We start from the raw sequence: 16,327 nt of genomic DNA on the forward strand, positions 1-16,327 counted from the left end.
GTCAGGAAAAACGCTATGACAAAACTGGACCGCCCCAGGAAAGGAAGACCAAGAGTCACCTCTGCTGCTGAGGATACATTCATCCGAGTCCCGAGGCTCAGAAATCGCAAGTTAACAGCAGCTCAGATTAGAGCCCAGATAGATGCCACACAGAGCTCCAGTAGCAGACACATCTCTACATCAACTGTTCAGAGTGTGTGAATCAGGCCTTTATGGTCAAATAGCTGCTAAGAAACCACGACTAAGGAAAAGCAACAAGCAGAAGAGATTTGTTTGGGCCAAGAAACACAAGGAGTGGACATTAGACCAGTGGAAATCTGTGCTGTGGTCTGATGAGTCCAAATCTGAGATCTTTGATTCCACCCACCGTGTCTTTGTGTGACGCAGAAAAGGTGAACGGATGGTCTCCACATGCACGGTTCCCACTGTGAAGCATGGAGGAGGAGGTGTGATGGTGTGGGAGTGCTTTGGTGGTGACACCATTGCTGGGATTTTTTCAAAATTGAAGGCACACTGAACCAGCATGGCTGCCACAGCATCCTGCAGCGACATGCCATCTCATCCAGTTTGTGTTTAGTTGGACCGTCATTTATTTTCCAACAGTACAATGAGCCCAAACACACCTCCAGGCTGTGCGAGGGCTGTTTGACCAAGAAGGAGAGTGATGGAGGCCTGGCCTCCACAGTCACCTGACCTAAACCCAATGGAGATGGTTTGGGATGAGATGGAGCACAGAGGGAAGGCAAAAGGACCAACAAGTGCTCAGCATCTCTGGGAACTCCTTCAAGACTTTTGGAAAACCATTTCAGGTGACCACCTCATGAAGCTCATGGAGAGAGAATGCCAAGAGTGTGCAAAGCAGTAATCAAAGCAAAGGGCGGCTATTTTAAAGAATCTGAAATATAAAACATGTAAATATTCATCAAAATAATGAAAAACTGTTAAATGAGAAGATGTCATTTCAGTCAGTGGTGCACCAAATTATTTTCCTTAATACAGCTATAATTGTGCTAACTTTGGTGAATGTGTTTGTTTTTGCAGTAAACTGGATGAGGATCATCTCTACATGGCCTACGCAGACATCATGGCTAAGGTATCTGTTGCTGAGTACCAACACTAAACACTTTTGAATTGAAACTCACATAGCTGGCTTAGCATAGACGGTAAAAAACCTGTTATTGTTCTGCGTGCTGTTTATGTCATCGACCAGGGATGATGCTTTTGGGCTGATGGATTACTTGCAGGGCGCTGTACTGCCTAATCAAATCACTTATTGCAACTGGCACCTCCCCTACCTTCAGTGTAGAATAGTTTAGTGTGGCCTGAAAAGCTAAGAGAGGGAAAGAAATTAAAAACAGATGCACCAAACTGTGGCAAATTAACCAAATGTTAGCAGCTGCACTGTTAACAGTAGCACTAGCAGCTGCACTAGTAACTAGTCTTCTGGATGGTAGAGTTGTTGTTGGTTTAGGACACTGTTAATATATCACTGCTTAGTGATTGCACTCCGAATTGGGTCTGCTGGGTATATTTCTTCAGACACTTCATGCTGTCAAGGCCGGGAGAGCAGTACGTGGGAGTGAACATAAGTGCAGACACAATACAGAGCGGAAATAAGATTTCACAAGTTTTATTGAAATCACAGAATAAACTATGGTGAGACATGAATACGTGGCAGGGAAATCTCTGACGAGGAGTCTTGCAGGTGGCTCTGGAGGCGGGTAGCCCTCTGAGTGTTGAGTGAGTGAGTTGGGTTCCAGCCTTGTATTCTAGTAATGCAGAGGAAGCAGCAGGCAGGAGGACAGGCAGGTGAGAGCAGTGAGTAATTTAAGTCGAGAGAAGCAAGTTGCAGAATGAAGCTGGGATTTGACTGTGGAGACCAGCGTCCAGAGGAAGGAGTAAGGTGGTGACTTGACGAGATTGCTAAAGGCACAAAAGAGATCAAGTACTTGGCATGAACAAAGAAACGAACTGGTGAAGAACTGATGGCAACACTGGTTTTAAATACTGTCTTGCTGAATGCCACAGATGGAAAACGCGTGGAGAAGTGTAGGTGTTGAACCAGGGCTCCACCCCAAAAGGCAGATGCAGAGCGCAAGGCCAGGACAGAAAACCACTGAACACTGACCTGGATCATGACATATATATAAACACAAAGAATGGTGTGTTTAGCTTTAGGATCAACCAAGTTCCCCAAAATAAAAAATAAAAAACTGTTTGTGGTGAACACCTACACATCGAATAAAAAATTAAAGCATGTGAGACTCAATCTCACTGCACACTTTGCCAGGCAAAGTGTGCATGGATCTGACAGACAGAAAGATCTGACAGACATGCTCCTAATGAGAAGACGGATGGTGTCCTGGGGGATCTCCTGCCAGATCCGGACCAGGGTATCACCGAACTTCTGGAAAAGTTGAGGTGTTTTATTGGATCTATGTCAGCCGAGCATGGGGGGCAGTTAGTGGTATCAGGCATTGTCATTCCGAAGGAACTACATGCATACTCGAGCCACATGAGGCCAGGCATTGTCAGGCACCAGGAGGAACCCAGGATCCAATGCATCACCATAGGGTCTGATGTGAGTCCAAGGATTTCATCCCATTACTTAATGGGAGTCAGGGTGCCATTACCTAGTCTGTTAGAGGTTTGTGCGTCTGTCCATGGATATGCCTCCCCCAGACCAGTCATACTGAACGATGTTACAGGCGGCATAATGTTCTCCACAGCTTCTCTAGACCCTTTCACATCTGTCACATGTGCTCAGGGTGAACCTGCTATCATCTGTGAAAAGCACAGGGCACCAGTGGTGGACCATTCTGGTATTCTACGGCAAATGCCAGACGGTGCTGGGCAGTCAGCAGAGGGTTGACAAGAGGAAGCTCTGTCCCCAGGCCACCATCATAAAGTCGTTTGTTGATTGTTGATCAGAGACATTCATGTCAGTGGCCCCTTAATTTACCGTTCGATCTACCCTCACCTATAGTCACGAGCTGTGGGTAGTGACCGAAAGAACGAGACTGTGAATACAAGCGGCGGAAATGAGCTTCCTCTGAAGGGTGGCTGGCCTCTCCCTTAGAGATAGGCTGAGAAGTTCAGCCATTCGGGAGGGGCCCAGAGTAGAGCCGCTGCTCCTCCACATCGAAAGGAGCCAGTTGAGGTGGTTCGGGCATCTGACAAGGATGTCCCCTGGGCGCCTCCTGGGTGAGGTTTTCCGGGCATGTCCCACCGGGAGATGGCCCCGGGGCAGACCCAGGACACGCTGGAGAGATTATATCTCTCGGCTGGCCTGGGAACGCCTTGGTGTTTCCCCGGACAAGCTGGAGGAGGTGGCTGGGGAGAGGGAGGTCTGGGCTTCTCTGCTTGGGGAGATGGATGGATGGGCCTTCTGCAGGTCATTTTGTAGAACTCTGGCAAGTTTCATCTTGTTCATCTTTGCACAAAGCAGCAGATACCGGCCCTCCCCATCATTCGTAACATCTGGTTTAAAAAAACAAAGATGGTGACACCGAAATACTCAGTTTGATGCCTCAGTGCTTTGGAACTTCCCGTCGCTGATGTGGCTATATCTATCCGAAGTAATCAGTCTGTAGTTTGTATGCTTTTTTTCACCTTTCTCCCTTCCTTCAGAGTTGCCATGATGAAGAGGATGACGATGGAGAAGTGAAGAGTTTTGAAGTAGGTGATCAATCGGTCTTGAATCTTCCACTAGTCTCCTCAAGTTTTTAGCAGTTTCATTTTTAGATGGTCTGCAATGATATGTGTCACCTTTCTAACAAAGGAAAAAGAGATGGAGAAGCAGAAGCTGTTGTATCAGCAGGCTCGGCTGCACGACCGTGGCGCTGCTGAGATGGTGCTCCAAACCATCAGTGCTAGTAAAGGTAAGTCTTGCCTATCGCCCCTACTCTTTACTGTAACTCAGCGGTGGCAAATATATTATGGCCCTTGTGATAGAACCAGGCTGTCCAATCCCTATGCCTGCTTACTCATTGATGTGTTAAAAGTAATTTGTTCTGGATATGACTGTTTGGGAGCCTATTCTTAGATTCACCGTTTCACACTAATTCACAATTTGATGATATTTGATGTTTTTATCACCTGTGCAAAGTTGTACTTGGCAACAGTTTGTGTCTTGCTGTGCGTCTGTTTCCTTTTGACACATTTCTAAGTTTGAACATTTAGTATGTATGCACAGAGGTGTTGCTTGATGAGTACACACACAGACATTACAATATAGAAGTGTGGTTTAAAGATAAAAAAACAAAAACAAAAACTGATTAGTTGTGAATTAATTTTCCCTTTTATGGAGCAGAAAACGTTACTGGATGCTAGCTAATAGGCTACATTTGGATGTCAAATATTTATAGGGGGAAAAATGGAAATTATGGATATGAAATAAAATGTCTCTTTGTTGCTTAACCTGCAGGTTGTCAGGTCTCTGGCCCCTGGGAGAGTGAAGACCTGGACAGTTTGTCAGAGCTGGTCCAGGATATCCGTCTTTGCTCTCAGGCCCTCAACAAGCTGGACCGACAGACCTTGAAGCAGAGCTGGGACAGGACTCAGTCACACGGACACTTTCTCGACCGAAACTCCAAGTGCCTCCTCTCCGCCACCTCCACTTGAGGGTGGGAGGTGTGATGATGTCGGCAGAACTTTGCTTCTGATGTCTACTCTTTATCACTGACGGTGGATTTTGAGCCAGTGTTCATAATAAAAGTGGTCATTTTTATAAACATTTTGTTTAGTGAGGCTACACCAAAAAGAAACAAGATAAAACCAAAATAAAGTGACATGCTGTCCACCAACAATCTGTTGATAGCTTGTGTTTTATGCATTTTTGTCTGCCTTATTTATACATGTAAAGCTCTGTATCTGTATAAAGAGTTTGTGTTAGTGTGCGAGAGGTTTTGTGTCGCAATTGGTCCTGTTTTAATAAATAAATAATAAATAAATAAAGTTTCATTTATATAGCACCTTTCAAGACAGAATCACAAAGTGCTGCACATAAAATTACAAGTCATAAAAGATTTAAAAAGACTAAATAAAACAGGCAAAAAATTAACCAAAAGCAGTTTTAAAAAGGTGAGTTTTGAGTTGTGTTTTAAAAACAGCTACTGAGTCCACAGTTCTTAATGCTTGGGGGAGAGAGTTCCACAGTCTAGGGGCCACAGTGGCAAAAGCTCTATCACCCTTAGTCCTCCTCTTAGTATTTTTTTATAGCAAGTAAGCCCAGATCAGATGACCTCAAAGACCTGCTGGGGACATAAGGCTGTAGCAGATCAAAGATGTAGGCAGGTGCCAGTCCATGCACAGCTCTGTAGGTCAAGACCAGGATCTTAAAATCGACTCTAAATTTAACAGGAAGCCAGTGTAACTGAGATAACAACGGTGTCACATGTGAGTACTTGGAGGATTTTGTCAAAAGCCTAGCTGCAGCGTTTTGCACAACCTGCAGACGATCCAGAGAACCTTTGCTAAGACACATAAACAGCGAATTGCAATAATCCAAGCGTGACGAGATAAATGCATGTATAGCAATCTCCAGTTCAGATCGAGATAAATTCGGGCTTAGCCTAGCCACATTTCTTGAATGATAAAAACAAGACCGAACCAGAGATTTCACATGCCCATCCAATGTGAAACTGGAGTCAAAGGTGACACCTAAATTCCTGACAGAGGATTTAACATAGAGTGAGGGAGGACCAAGGGCTTTCACTATCTGCGATAGGAATCTATCAGGGGCGCATACGAGGACTTTGGTTTTCCCCTCGTTGAGCTGGAGGAAATTTGCAGCCGTCCTACGTTTGATCAAATCTAAGCAATCATTCAGACGCTGAAGCTTAGATAAATCCTCGGGCATAAAAGAAATGTACAACTGAATATCATCAGCATAACAATGATAAGAAATGTCCTCAAAAGAGCCCATTATATGCTGGAGGGGAAGAAGATAAATTAAAACAATAAAGGCCCCAAAACTGACCCTTGAGGGACACCATAAGTAAGGGAGGTAGAGGATGACCTAAAATCGGAGACTGCCACAGAAAAGGATCGGTGATGGAGATAAGAGGAGAACCACTCTAATGCAGTTCCAGATACACCAACCCATTTTTTCAGCCTTTCAATGAGGATGTGATGGTCAGCTGTGTCGAAAGCTGATGTGAGGTCCAACATGAGTAGAACAGAGCATTTTCCTGCATCATTATCCATCAAGATATCACTTGAGACCCTAAGAAGAGCTGTCTCCGTGGAATGAAACTGACGAAAACCGGACTGAAACTTATCGTAAATGCCATGTTTATCTAGAGCTGCCATAAGTTGCTTATTATATTTTGTAGGATTTGATTTAAAAAAACACAAACACAATTAAAGTAACCAACGATGCTATACGTTGACATTGTTCTTTCACTGTAAGAATCAGCAGGCTATGGTGAATAATCACAGCGATTTTCAGGTCTCTGAAGAAATCTATCTAGGAGCTATGACAGTGTAAAGACACCCTGCAATTTTAAATGTGCGGCGACATTTGAATGAGGCGCGTACCAGTAGAGGGAGCCAACGCACCACGAATGGTGCACAGCCACAGATGAGCTTTGTGTCATTTATTTGTGACATGCAGGATTGTCCGCAAAGAAATGTGGATAAGTTGTAAATCAAAAGCTAAAGAGCTCATTGCAGCTGTCATTTTCACTGAAGTCTCCATAGACTTTGAATGGGGACGTTTCTGACTTTGTGTTGCTTGGAGGCCATTTGCGAGAAAACGGCAACTCCTGCGATAATGACGGTGGCATTTTGTGAAAGGCAAGAAAAATACCTACGTTTTGATGTATAATTTGTGTTAATGAAGGCAAAATTGAGCGTTTGTTCAGACGTGAAGAAGAGATTGAGAAAGCGACAATGCCTGGCGTGTTTGGCGGTGGGTAGCAAGGCTAAGAAGCAATATTGAGGTAAAAGTTGAGGGATTTTGGGACAGCGGTAAAAAGGCAGAGAGAGCCCGTCTATAGGCTCGCCTGTAGGCTTCTAAGCAAGCGTAGCAGGTGAATTTCAGAGCCAGGGACTATTATTGTTTGTTTGGTATGTATCCCCAACAAATGGTCCGCATGGGATTCGAACCACTGCCCCCTGTCTTCAATCTCCGCCATAGGGCCTGTCACTTTCCCATGAGCCACGAGGGCGGCCAATGGAATGGGCGCAATTCTGGTATATTTATCTTCTTCTTTTTTTTTTTTTTTTTTTTTTTTTTTAGCTCGATAGCTAGCCGGGAGCTCCAGGGCCACTGAAGCCGCCGAGAACGGCACAACTCCCGGCACGTCATTTTCAGATCACCGCGGACTTTCGCTACTCTGGTTAAACGTAAGTCACTTAGACAAGCTAGAAATGATATTGTTTGGCTTTTTTCAGTGTTTTATTTGTTCGTCAGTAAATCGGTTTGGCTGAGATTAAAGTGATTAGATTAGATAAAATAAAACTTTATTAATCCCCCGGGTGGGTTCCTCCTTGGTTTTCTCACAGCTGACCAAACGTCAAACAGAAAACCAATTAAACAAAAGTGTGAGATGGTCGACAGTTTACGCCAGCGTCCTGTTATAATTTAGATAGCAAGGAGCAGGCGGCCGAGTTTATTCAACTCCACCGAGACAGCGGTGACGCTAACCAGAAGGCTAGACCGTCCAATTTCCCCAGCCATTTACTTCCGGCCTACCCGACCTTCTGAGGACCCGGCCCACGTAGACCGCTCAGGCCGGGTCCTCAGGAGGATGCAGCCCATGAATTTGGACACGACCAATAACTGGTGCACCAACCATATCTTTTCTTGTGTAAATGTAAATTTGTCTGTTATTGTGTAAATACATTCGCTATTGTGTACTCTACACACACGGAGAGATGCCAAACTGCCTTTCACTGTTCTTGTAACAGTGACAATAAAAAGCTATTCTGTTCTATTCTATTCTATATTTGCTTGATATAATGTTTACATGTCTATTTGTTTTTAAAAATCTACCATGACTGGTTGGGGTGAGGTGTATGACAATAACAATCAATTATTTGCAGTATTGGTATTCCTGAGGTAAACCTTTAGTAACAGCAAAATAACTCTGCCTTAGCTTTGTAAAATTTTCATTACTAATTACTGAATAAATATTTTTTGCTCATGACATCTTTGATAGGATTTTGTAGGTCACAGAATACCTGTTGTTTGATCGAAGTTAATAATTCTTTTGCAGAAAGACACAGAGGACGAAGTTCGAGAGGTCATCAGGAACAACCTACATTTACAAGGAAAGGTAAGAAAAGGACACAAGTTACTTAAAGTATACTTACACATTATGCCTCTGGGCTTAGATTTTGCCATGGTGTCAGGTTGTTGTCAGTTTATCTTATTCTTGTGAAAGTAATGTCAAAGGACTGGTTTAAGAGAAATTCTTCAAATCTGGCACAAGGATGAAGTGATTCGATTTTGATGGTCGGTGGGCAAACTCGCAAAATTTAGAGTCAAGTACTCAGATTCAGTTTAAATTTCACACAAATCTAGAGTAAGAGGACCTAAACGAACTGATGAACCTTTATGTCCATAAGATAAATAAGGCTACTTCACAGTGATATCATAGGTTATCCGAAAGATATAGAATAGGAAATTCAATCTGTCAACAAGTGATTGAAGGAACTCTATCACTCCACATAGCCCCTATCCCACTAACATCACTAAACTCGTCTGTACGGGAGAGTACAGGCTGTATCAAAAAGAATCATTCGATTTCAAAGTGCTTTCATTCTGCAGCCATTCACCCGGAACAATTGCATTACAACAGCAGTGGCTGCAGTGACTACAGTGAACTATGGGATGCCGTATTTCATTGATTATTCATAAACATTGAACATTTTGTATGTAAAACTTTATATTCAGCCATGTATTTTAAATTTAGTGTAAGCTTAAAATACAGCCTTTTGAAAGTGTATGATTTATTTTTGATACACTGTATATTCCAGAGTCATATGTGAAGCCATCTACTTGACAGCTAAAGCTTCACCCACACTGGGTCAGGAAACAGGACAATGATCCCAAACACACCAGCAGGAGAAAGAACTGAATCTGAAGTTATAGAGTGACTGAAATACTGAAAGTAGCAGGACCTTAAGAGTGCTGTGCGTAAATGAATGGCTTCAAACCTAAATCAACTGAAGCAACGTTATAAACAAGGGTGGGCCAAAATTCTGCCACAATGATTTTAAAGACTTACGAAGTCATACAAAAAAACAACCAATTCAAGTTATTGCCAGCAAGGTAGTTATACAAGCTACTGAATCATGAGCTTTACATGTGGTGTTTCTGTGTTTTGGCTTTTGTTTTGTTAAAGTCGAGACAGATGTAAACCAGTTGGTAGATGTTGGTTGGTACTATATATTTATATATTCACAAAGGTGCTTAACCTTGTGAATGGGCCAATAGAGTCATGCATTTCCTCTGTGTGTCTTACAAAGTCAGAGGACCCAGCAATTCGTTGGCAGATGGCTCTGTACAGAGACCTCCCAAACCACTATGAGGATACTACTGACCCAGAGAAGACTGTGGAGAGAATCCTGGATATTGGTCATGTCCTCTTCCACCTGGAGCAGGTCTATATATTCAAGTTGAGTTGATTTTGCGCATTTTTGTGCCAACGTAGAGAGTATAGCTTTAAGGTACCCCACGGTCCTCTTAAACTAGCTGATTGGTCTTCATTAAAGCTGACCACATACTTCTCCAGGATAATATGGCTTCCAGATGGTAAGGTACACCAACTAAATATCTAGTATACTGAGTGGTTCAGTTTGTGTCTTCAGGTGGAGCATCCTCAGCGCAGTAAGAAGGCTGTGTGGCACAAACTGCTTTCAAAACAGAGGAAGAGAGATGTCGTCGCTTGCTTCAGGATGGCACCACTCTATAACTTGCCAAGGTATGTTCTCAAACACACACACATGTAAAATGAAGAAGAAATATTTAAAATTCTGCACTTTATTATTTTCCCACCCTCATCTACAGCCACACCTCGGGCTAGTGAGGAAAGGTTGTGGATATATGTTGCACCTACAGTGCAGCCCTTTATAAGCAGCAGAAGATGGGTAGATAAACAGTTATTAGTCATCCATGTATCTCTCTCATACTAGGCACCGGGCTGTAAACTTGTTCCTGCAGGGCTATGAAAAGTCCTGGATGGAGACAGAGGAGCACTACTTTGAAGATAAACTCATAGAAGACCTCGCTGTAAGTTCATTTCATTTAAAAAAAACAAAACGAGTGGAATTCTTCTGACTACTCTGGAATTTTTGCTTGTTTTGAAGGCAAATTATGTGTTAATTTCTTCAGTGTATAGCAGAGTTTTAGCACTTTGTGAATGTGTGTTGATTTCAGAAACCAGGTGAACAGGAGCCATCTGAGGAAGAGGAGGGGCAGAAACACAAACACATAGATCCCCTGCATCAGCTCATCCAGCTGTTCAGCAGAACAGCCCTAACAGAAAAATGGTGTGTATTTTACACACTACCTGTTAAAAGTCCCTATTTTTCCAGTTATTTGTTGCAGTTCATGTCGTTAAAGTCCAATGAATAGCTTGAAATGGTACAAAGGTAAGTGGTGAGCTGCCAGAGGTTAGGTTACCCAAAACTGAAAAATAATGTACATTTCAGAATTATACCAAAAGGCCTTTTTCAGGGACACAACATGGGTTAACAATTCAAAGCTGTTCTGCAGCAGTGAAGGTTGATCAAGCCTTGAAAGCTGCTGCTACTAATTCCTACAGGTGTTCCAACTTGGATTAATTCCAACCCCCTCTGTCTGCATAAAGCAGTGTTGGTGCCATACCCTTGTGAGCATCAGCTGAACAGTACTGTACTGCAGTAAGTAGTGTGTTGCTACAAAAATGGTGAGAAAAAGACCATTAACAGTGGAAGAGAGAGAGACCATCATAACACTTAAAAATGTAGGTCTGTCCTGACAAAGAAAGTCAAAGTGTCAGTGAGTACAGTTTCCTTCACCATCAAACGCACTGAGAAACAAACTGTGACAGGAAGAGGTCTGCAGACCCAAAGACACGACTGAATCACAGGACAAGGTTCTGAGAGTTAACAGCTTGTGTGATAGGCAGCTCACAGGACAACAGCTTCAAGCACATCTATCTCAAGGAGCTTCGTGATGTAGTCACCTGAAATGGTTTCATTTCACAGGTGTGCCTGTCAGGGTTCATTTGTGGAGTTTCTTGCCTTCTTAATGGGGTTGGGACCATCAGGTGTGTTGTGCAGAAGTCAGGTTGGTACACAGCTGACAGCCCTGTTTGACAACTGTATTAATTTATAATATGGCAACAACCAATGAGGTAAGTAAAGAGAAATGACAGCCCATCAGTCAGTCTGGGAAATTGCTAAAACTCTGAATGTGTCCCCAAGTGCAGTCAGGAAAAAACGCTATGACAAAACTGGACCGCCCCAGGAAAGGAAGACCAAGAGTCACCTCTGCTGCTGAGGATACATTCATCCGAGTCCCGAGGCTCAGAAATCGCAAGTTAACAGCAGCTCAGATTAGAGCCCAGATAGATGCCACACAGAGCTCCAGTAGCAGACACATCTCTACATCAACTGTTCAGAGTGTGTGAATCAGGCCTTTATGGTCAAATAGCTGCTAAGAAACCACGACTAAGGAAAAGCAACAAGCAGAAGAGATTTGTTTGGGCCAAGAAACACAAGGAGTGGACATTAGACCAGTGGAAATCTGTGCTGTGGTCTGATGAGTCCAAATCTGAGATCTTTGATTCCACCCACCGTGTCTTTGTGTGACGCAGAAAAGGTGAACGGATGGTCTCCACATGCACGGTTCCCACTGTGAAGCATGGAGGAGGAGGTGTGATGGTGTGGGAGTGCTTTGGTGGTGACACCATTGCTGGGATTTTTTTCAAAATTGAAGGCACACTGAACCAGCATGGCTGCCACAGCATCCTGCAGCGACATGCCATCTCATCCAGTTTGTGTTTAGTTGGACCGTCATTTATTTTCCAACAGTACAATGAGCCCAAACACACCTCCAGGCTGTGCGAGGGCTGTTTGACCAAGAAGGAGAGTGATGGAGGCCTGGCCTCCACAGTCACCTGACCTAAACCCAATGGAGATGGTTTGGGATGAGATGGAGCACAGAGGAAGGCAAAAGGACCAACAAGTGCTCAGCATCTCTGGGAACTCCTTCAAGACTTTTGGAAAACCATTTCAGGTGACCACCTCATGAAGCTCATGGAGAGAGAATGCCAAGAGTGTGCAAAGCAGTAATCAAAGCAAAGGGCGGCTATTTTAAAGAATCTGAAATATAAAACATGTAAATATTCATCAAAATAATGAAAAACTGTTAAATGAGAAGATGTCATTTCAGTCAGTGGTGCACCAAAATTATTTTCCTTAATACAGCTATAATTGTGCTAACTTTGGTGAATGTGTTTGTTTTTGCAGTAAACTGGATGAGGATCATCTCTACATGGCCTACGCAGACATCATGGCTAAGGTATCTGTTGCTGAGTACCAACACTAAACACTTTTGAATTGAAACTCACATAGCTGGCTTAGCATAGACGGTAAAAAAACCTGTTATTGTTCTGCGTGCTGTTTATGTCATCGACCAGGGATGATGCTTTTGGGCTGATGGATTACTTGCAGGGCGCTGTACTGCCTAATCAAATCACTTATTGCAACTGGCACCTCCCCTACCTTCAGTGTAGAATAGTTTAGTGTGGCCTGAAAAGCTAAGAGAGGGAAAAGAAATTAAAAACAGATGCACCAAACTGTGGCAAATTAACCAAATGTTAGCAGCTGCACTGTTAACAGTAGCACTAGCAGCTGCACTAGTAACTAGTCTTCTGGATGGTAGAGTTGTTGTTGGTTTAGGACACTGTTAATATATCACTGCTTAGTGATTGCACTCCGAATTGGGTCTGCTGGGTATATTTCTTCAGACACTTCATGCTGTCAAGGCCGGGAGAGCAGTACGTGGGAGTGAACATAAGTGCAGACACAATACAGAGCGGAAATAAGATTTCACAAGTTTTATTGAAATCACAGAATAAACTATGGTGAGACATGAATACGTGGCAGGGAAATCTCTGACGAGGAGTCTTGCAGGTGGCTCTGGAGGCGGGTAGCCCTCTGAGTGTTGAGTGAGTGAGTTGGGTTCCAGCCTTGTATTCTAGTAATGCAGAGGAAGCAGCAGGCAGGAGGACAGGCAGGTGAGAGCAGTGAGTAATTTAAGTCGAGAGAAGCAAGTTGCAGAATGAAGCTGGGATTTGACTGTGGAGACCAGCGTCCAGAGGAAGGAGTAAGGTGGTGACTTGACGAGATTGCTAAAGGCACAAAAGAGATCAAGTACTTGGCATGAACAAAGAAACGAACTGGTGAAGAACTGATGGCAACACTGGTTTTAAATACTGTCTTGCTGAATGCCACAGATGGAAAACGCGTGGAGAAGTGTAGGTGTTGAACCAGGGCTCCACCCCAAAAGGCAGATGCAGAGCGCAAGGCCAGGACAGAAAACCACTGAACACTGACCTGGATCATGACATATATATAAACACAAAGAATGGTGTGTTTAGCTTTAGGATCAACCAAGTTCCCCAAAATAAAAAATAAAAAACTGTTTGTGGTGAACACCTACACATCGAATAAAAAATTAAAGCATGTGAGACTCAATCTCACTGCACACTTTGCCAGGCAAAGTGTGCATGGATCTGACAGACAGAAAGATCTGACAGACATGCTCCTAATGAGAAGACGGATGGTGTCCTGGGGGATCTCCTGCCAGATCCGGACCAGGGTATCACCGAACTTCTGGAAAAGTTGAGGTGTTTTATTGGATCTATGTCAGCCGAGCATGGGGGCAGTTAGTGGTATCAGGCATTGTCATTCCGAAGGAACTACATGCATACTCGAGCCACATGAGGCCAGGCATTGTCAGGCACCAGGAGGAACCCAGGATCCAATGCATCACCATAGGGTCTGATGTGAGTCCAAGGATTTCATCCCATTACTTAATGGGAGTCAGGGTGCCATTACCTAGTCTGTTAGAGGTTTGTGCGTCTGTCCATGGATATGCCTCCCCCAGACCAGTCATACTGAACGATGTTACAGGCGGCATAATGTTCTCCACAGCTTCTCTAGACCCTTTCACATCTGTCACATGTGCTCAGGGTGAACCTGCTATCATCTGTGAAAAGCACAGGGCACCAGTGGTGGACCATTCTGGTATTCTACGGCAAATGCCAGACGGTGCTGGGCAGTCAGCAGAGGGTTGACAAGAGGAAGCTCTGTCCCCAGGCCACCATCATAAAGTCGTTTGTTGATTGTTGATCAGAGACATTCATGTCAGTGGCCCCTTAATTTACCGTTCGATCTACCCTCACCTATAGTCACGAGCTGTGGGTAGTGACCGAAAGAACGAGATGTGAATACAAGCGGCGGAAATGAGCTTCCTCTGAAGGGTGGCTGGCCTCTCCCTTAGAGATAGGCTGAGAAGTTCAGCCATTCGGGAGGGGCCCAGAGTAGAGCCGCTGCTCCTCCACATCGAAAGGAGCCAGTTGAGGTGGTTCGGGCATCTGACAAGGATGTCCCCTGGGCGCCTCCTGGGTGAGGTTTTCCGGGCATGTCCCACCGGGAGATGGCCCCGGGGCAGACCCAGGACACGCTGGAGAGATTATATCTCTCGGCTGGCCTGGGAACGCCTTGGTGTTTCCCCGGACAAGCTGGAGGAGGTGGCTGGGGAGAGGGAGGTCTGGGCTTCTCTGCTTGGGGAGATGGATGGATGGGCCTTCTGCAGGTCATTTTGTAGAACTCTGGCAAGTTTCATCTTGTTCATCTTTGCACAAAGCAGCAGATACCGGCCCTCCCCATCATTCGTAACATCTGGTTTAAAAAAACAAAGATGGTGACACCGAAAATACTCAGTTTGATGCCTCAGTGCTTTGGAACTTCCCGTCGCTGATGTGGCTATATCTATCCGAAGTAATCAGTCTGTAGTTTGTATGCTTTTTTTCACCTTTCTCCCTTCCTTCAGAGTTGCCATGATGAAGAGGATGACGATGGAGAAGTGAAGAGTTTTGAAGTAGGTGATCAATCGGTCTTGAATCTTCCACTAGTCTCCTCAAGTTTTTAGCAGTTTCATTTTTAGATGGTCTGCAATGATATGTGTCACCTTTCTAACAAAGGAAAAAGAGATGGAGAAGCAGAAGCTGTTGTATCAGCAGGCTCGGCTGCACGACCGTGGCGCTGCTGAGATGGTGCTCCAAACCATCAGTGCTAGTAAAGGTAAGTCTTGCCTATCGCCCCCTACTCTTTACTGTAACTCAGCGGTGGCAAATATATTATGGCCCTTGTGATAGAACCAGGCTGTCCAATCCCTATGCCTGCTTACTCATTGATGTGTTAAAAGTAATTTGTTCTGGATATGACTGTTTGGGAGCCTATTCTTAGATTCACCGTTTCACACTAATTCACAATTTGATGATATTTGATGTTTTTATCACCTGTGCAAAGTTGTACTTGGCAACAGTTTGTGTCTTGCTGTGCGTCTGTTTCCTTTTGACACATTTCTAAGTTTGAACATTTAGTATGTATGCACAGAGGTGTTGCTTGATGAGTACACACACAGACATTACAATATAGAAGTGTGGTTTAAAGATAAAAAAACAAAAACAAAAACCGATTAGTTGTGAATTAATTTTCCCTTTTATGGAGCAGAAAACGTTACTGGATGCTAGCTAATAGGCTACATTTGGATGTCAAATATTTATAGGGGGAAAAATGGAAATTATGGATATGAAATAAAATGTCTCTTTGTTGCTTAACCTGCAGGGTGTCAGGTCTCTGGCCCCTGGGAGAGTGAAGACCTGGACAGTTTGTCAGAGCTGGTCCAGGATATCCGTCTTTGCTCTCAGGCCCTCAACAAGCTGGACCGACAGACCTTGAAGCAGAGCTGGGACAGGACTCAGTCACACGGACACTTTCTCGACCGAAACTCCAAGTGCCTCCTCTCCGCCACCTCCACTTGAGGGTGGGAGGTGTGATGATGTCGGCAGAACTTTGCTTCTGATGTCTACTCTTTATCACTGACGGTGGATTTTGAGCCAGTGTTCATAATAAAAGTGGTCATTTTTATAAACATTTTGTTTAGTGAGGCTACACCAAAAAGAAACAAGATAAAACCAAAATAAAGTGACATGCTGTCCACCAACAATCTGTTGATAGCTTGTGTTTTATGCATTTTTGTCTGCCTTATTTATACATGTAAAGCTCTGTATCTGTATAAAGAGTTTGTGTTAGTGTGCGA

The 16,327-nt window shown here is 44.0% G+C and overlaps 2 protein-coding genes and 1 long non-coding RNA gene across 3 annotated transcripts; all 3 read left to right on the forward strand.

Moving 5' to 3' along the window:
* The first annotated feature begins 779 nt into the window (after positions 1–779).
* Positions 780–4,893, forward strand: LOC109197913 (tonsoku-like protein). Its single transcript, XM_019353645.2, has 5 exons — positions 780–809; positions 1,042–1,093; positions 3,631–3,678; positions 3,782–3,881; positions 4,427–4,893. Exons 2-5 carry the CDS (start codon positions 1,067–1,069, stop codon positions 4,621–4,623), a joined length of 372 nt encoding a protein of 123 aa, XP_019209190.2. The 5' UTR covers positions 780–809; positions 1,042–1,066; the 3' UTR covers positions 4,624–4,893.
* Positions 4,894–10,441: 5,548 nt separating this feature from the next.
* Positions 10,442–12,578, forward strand: LOC109197911 (uncharacterized). The gene is made up of 2 exons (XR_002058922.2): positions 10,442–10,500; positions 12,466–12,578. It is a non-coding gene; the product is annotated as an uncharacterized LOC109197911 (long non-coding RNA).
* Positions 12,579–15,262: 2,684 nt separating this feature from the next.
* Positions 15,263–16,319, forward strand: LOC112845721 (tonsoku-like protein). The gene is made up of 2 exons (XM_025905104.1): positions 15,263–15,306; positions 15,853–16,319. The coding sequence occupies exons 1-2, from the start codon at positions 15,276–15,278 to the stop codon at positions 16,047–16,049; spliced, it is 228 nt and encodes a 75-aa protein (XP_025760889.1). The 5' UTR covers positions 15,263–15,275; the 3' UTR covers positions 16,050–16,319.
* The last annotated feature ends 8 nt before the right edge of the window (positions 16,320–16,327 follow it).

Source organism: Oreochromis niloticus, unplaced genomic scaffold (genome assembly GCF_001858045.2).
Source record: "Oreochromis niloticus isolate F11D_XX unplaced genomic scaffold, O_niloticus_UMD_NMBU tig00008676_pilon, whole genome shotgun sequence".
Taxonomy (NCBI): Eukaryota; Metazoa; Chordata; class Actinopteri; order Cichliformes; family Cichlidae; genus Oreochromis; species Oreochromis niloticus.

What these genes read in the sequence shown, in the direction of transcription:
- LOC109197913 (XM_019353645.2), top strand. Translation starts at nt 1,067, where the DNA reads ATGGCCTACGCAGACATCATGGCTAAG. An exon ending in ACGCAGACATCATGGCTAAG is followed by an intron (nt 1,094 to 3,630) that starts GTATCTGTTGCT and finishes CCCTTCCTTCAG; the next exon opens with AGTTGCCATGATGAAGAGGA. An exon ending in AACCATCAGTGCTAGTAAAG is followed by an intron (nt 3,882 to 4,426) that starts GTAAGTCTTGCC and finishes CTTAACCTGCAG; the next exon opens with GTTGTCAGGTCTCTGGCCCC.
- LOC112845721 (XM_025905104.1), top strand. Translation starts at nt 15,276, where the DNA reads ATGGTGCTCCAAACCATCAGTGCTAGTAAAG. An exon ending in AACCATCAGTGCTAGTAAAG is followed by an intron (nt 15,307 to 15,852) that starts GTAAGTCTTGCC and finishes CTTAACCTGCAG; the next exon opens with GGTGTCAGGTCTCTGGCCCC.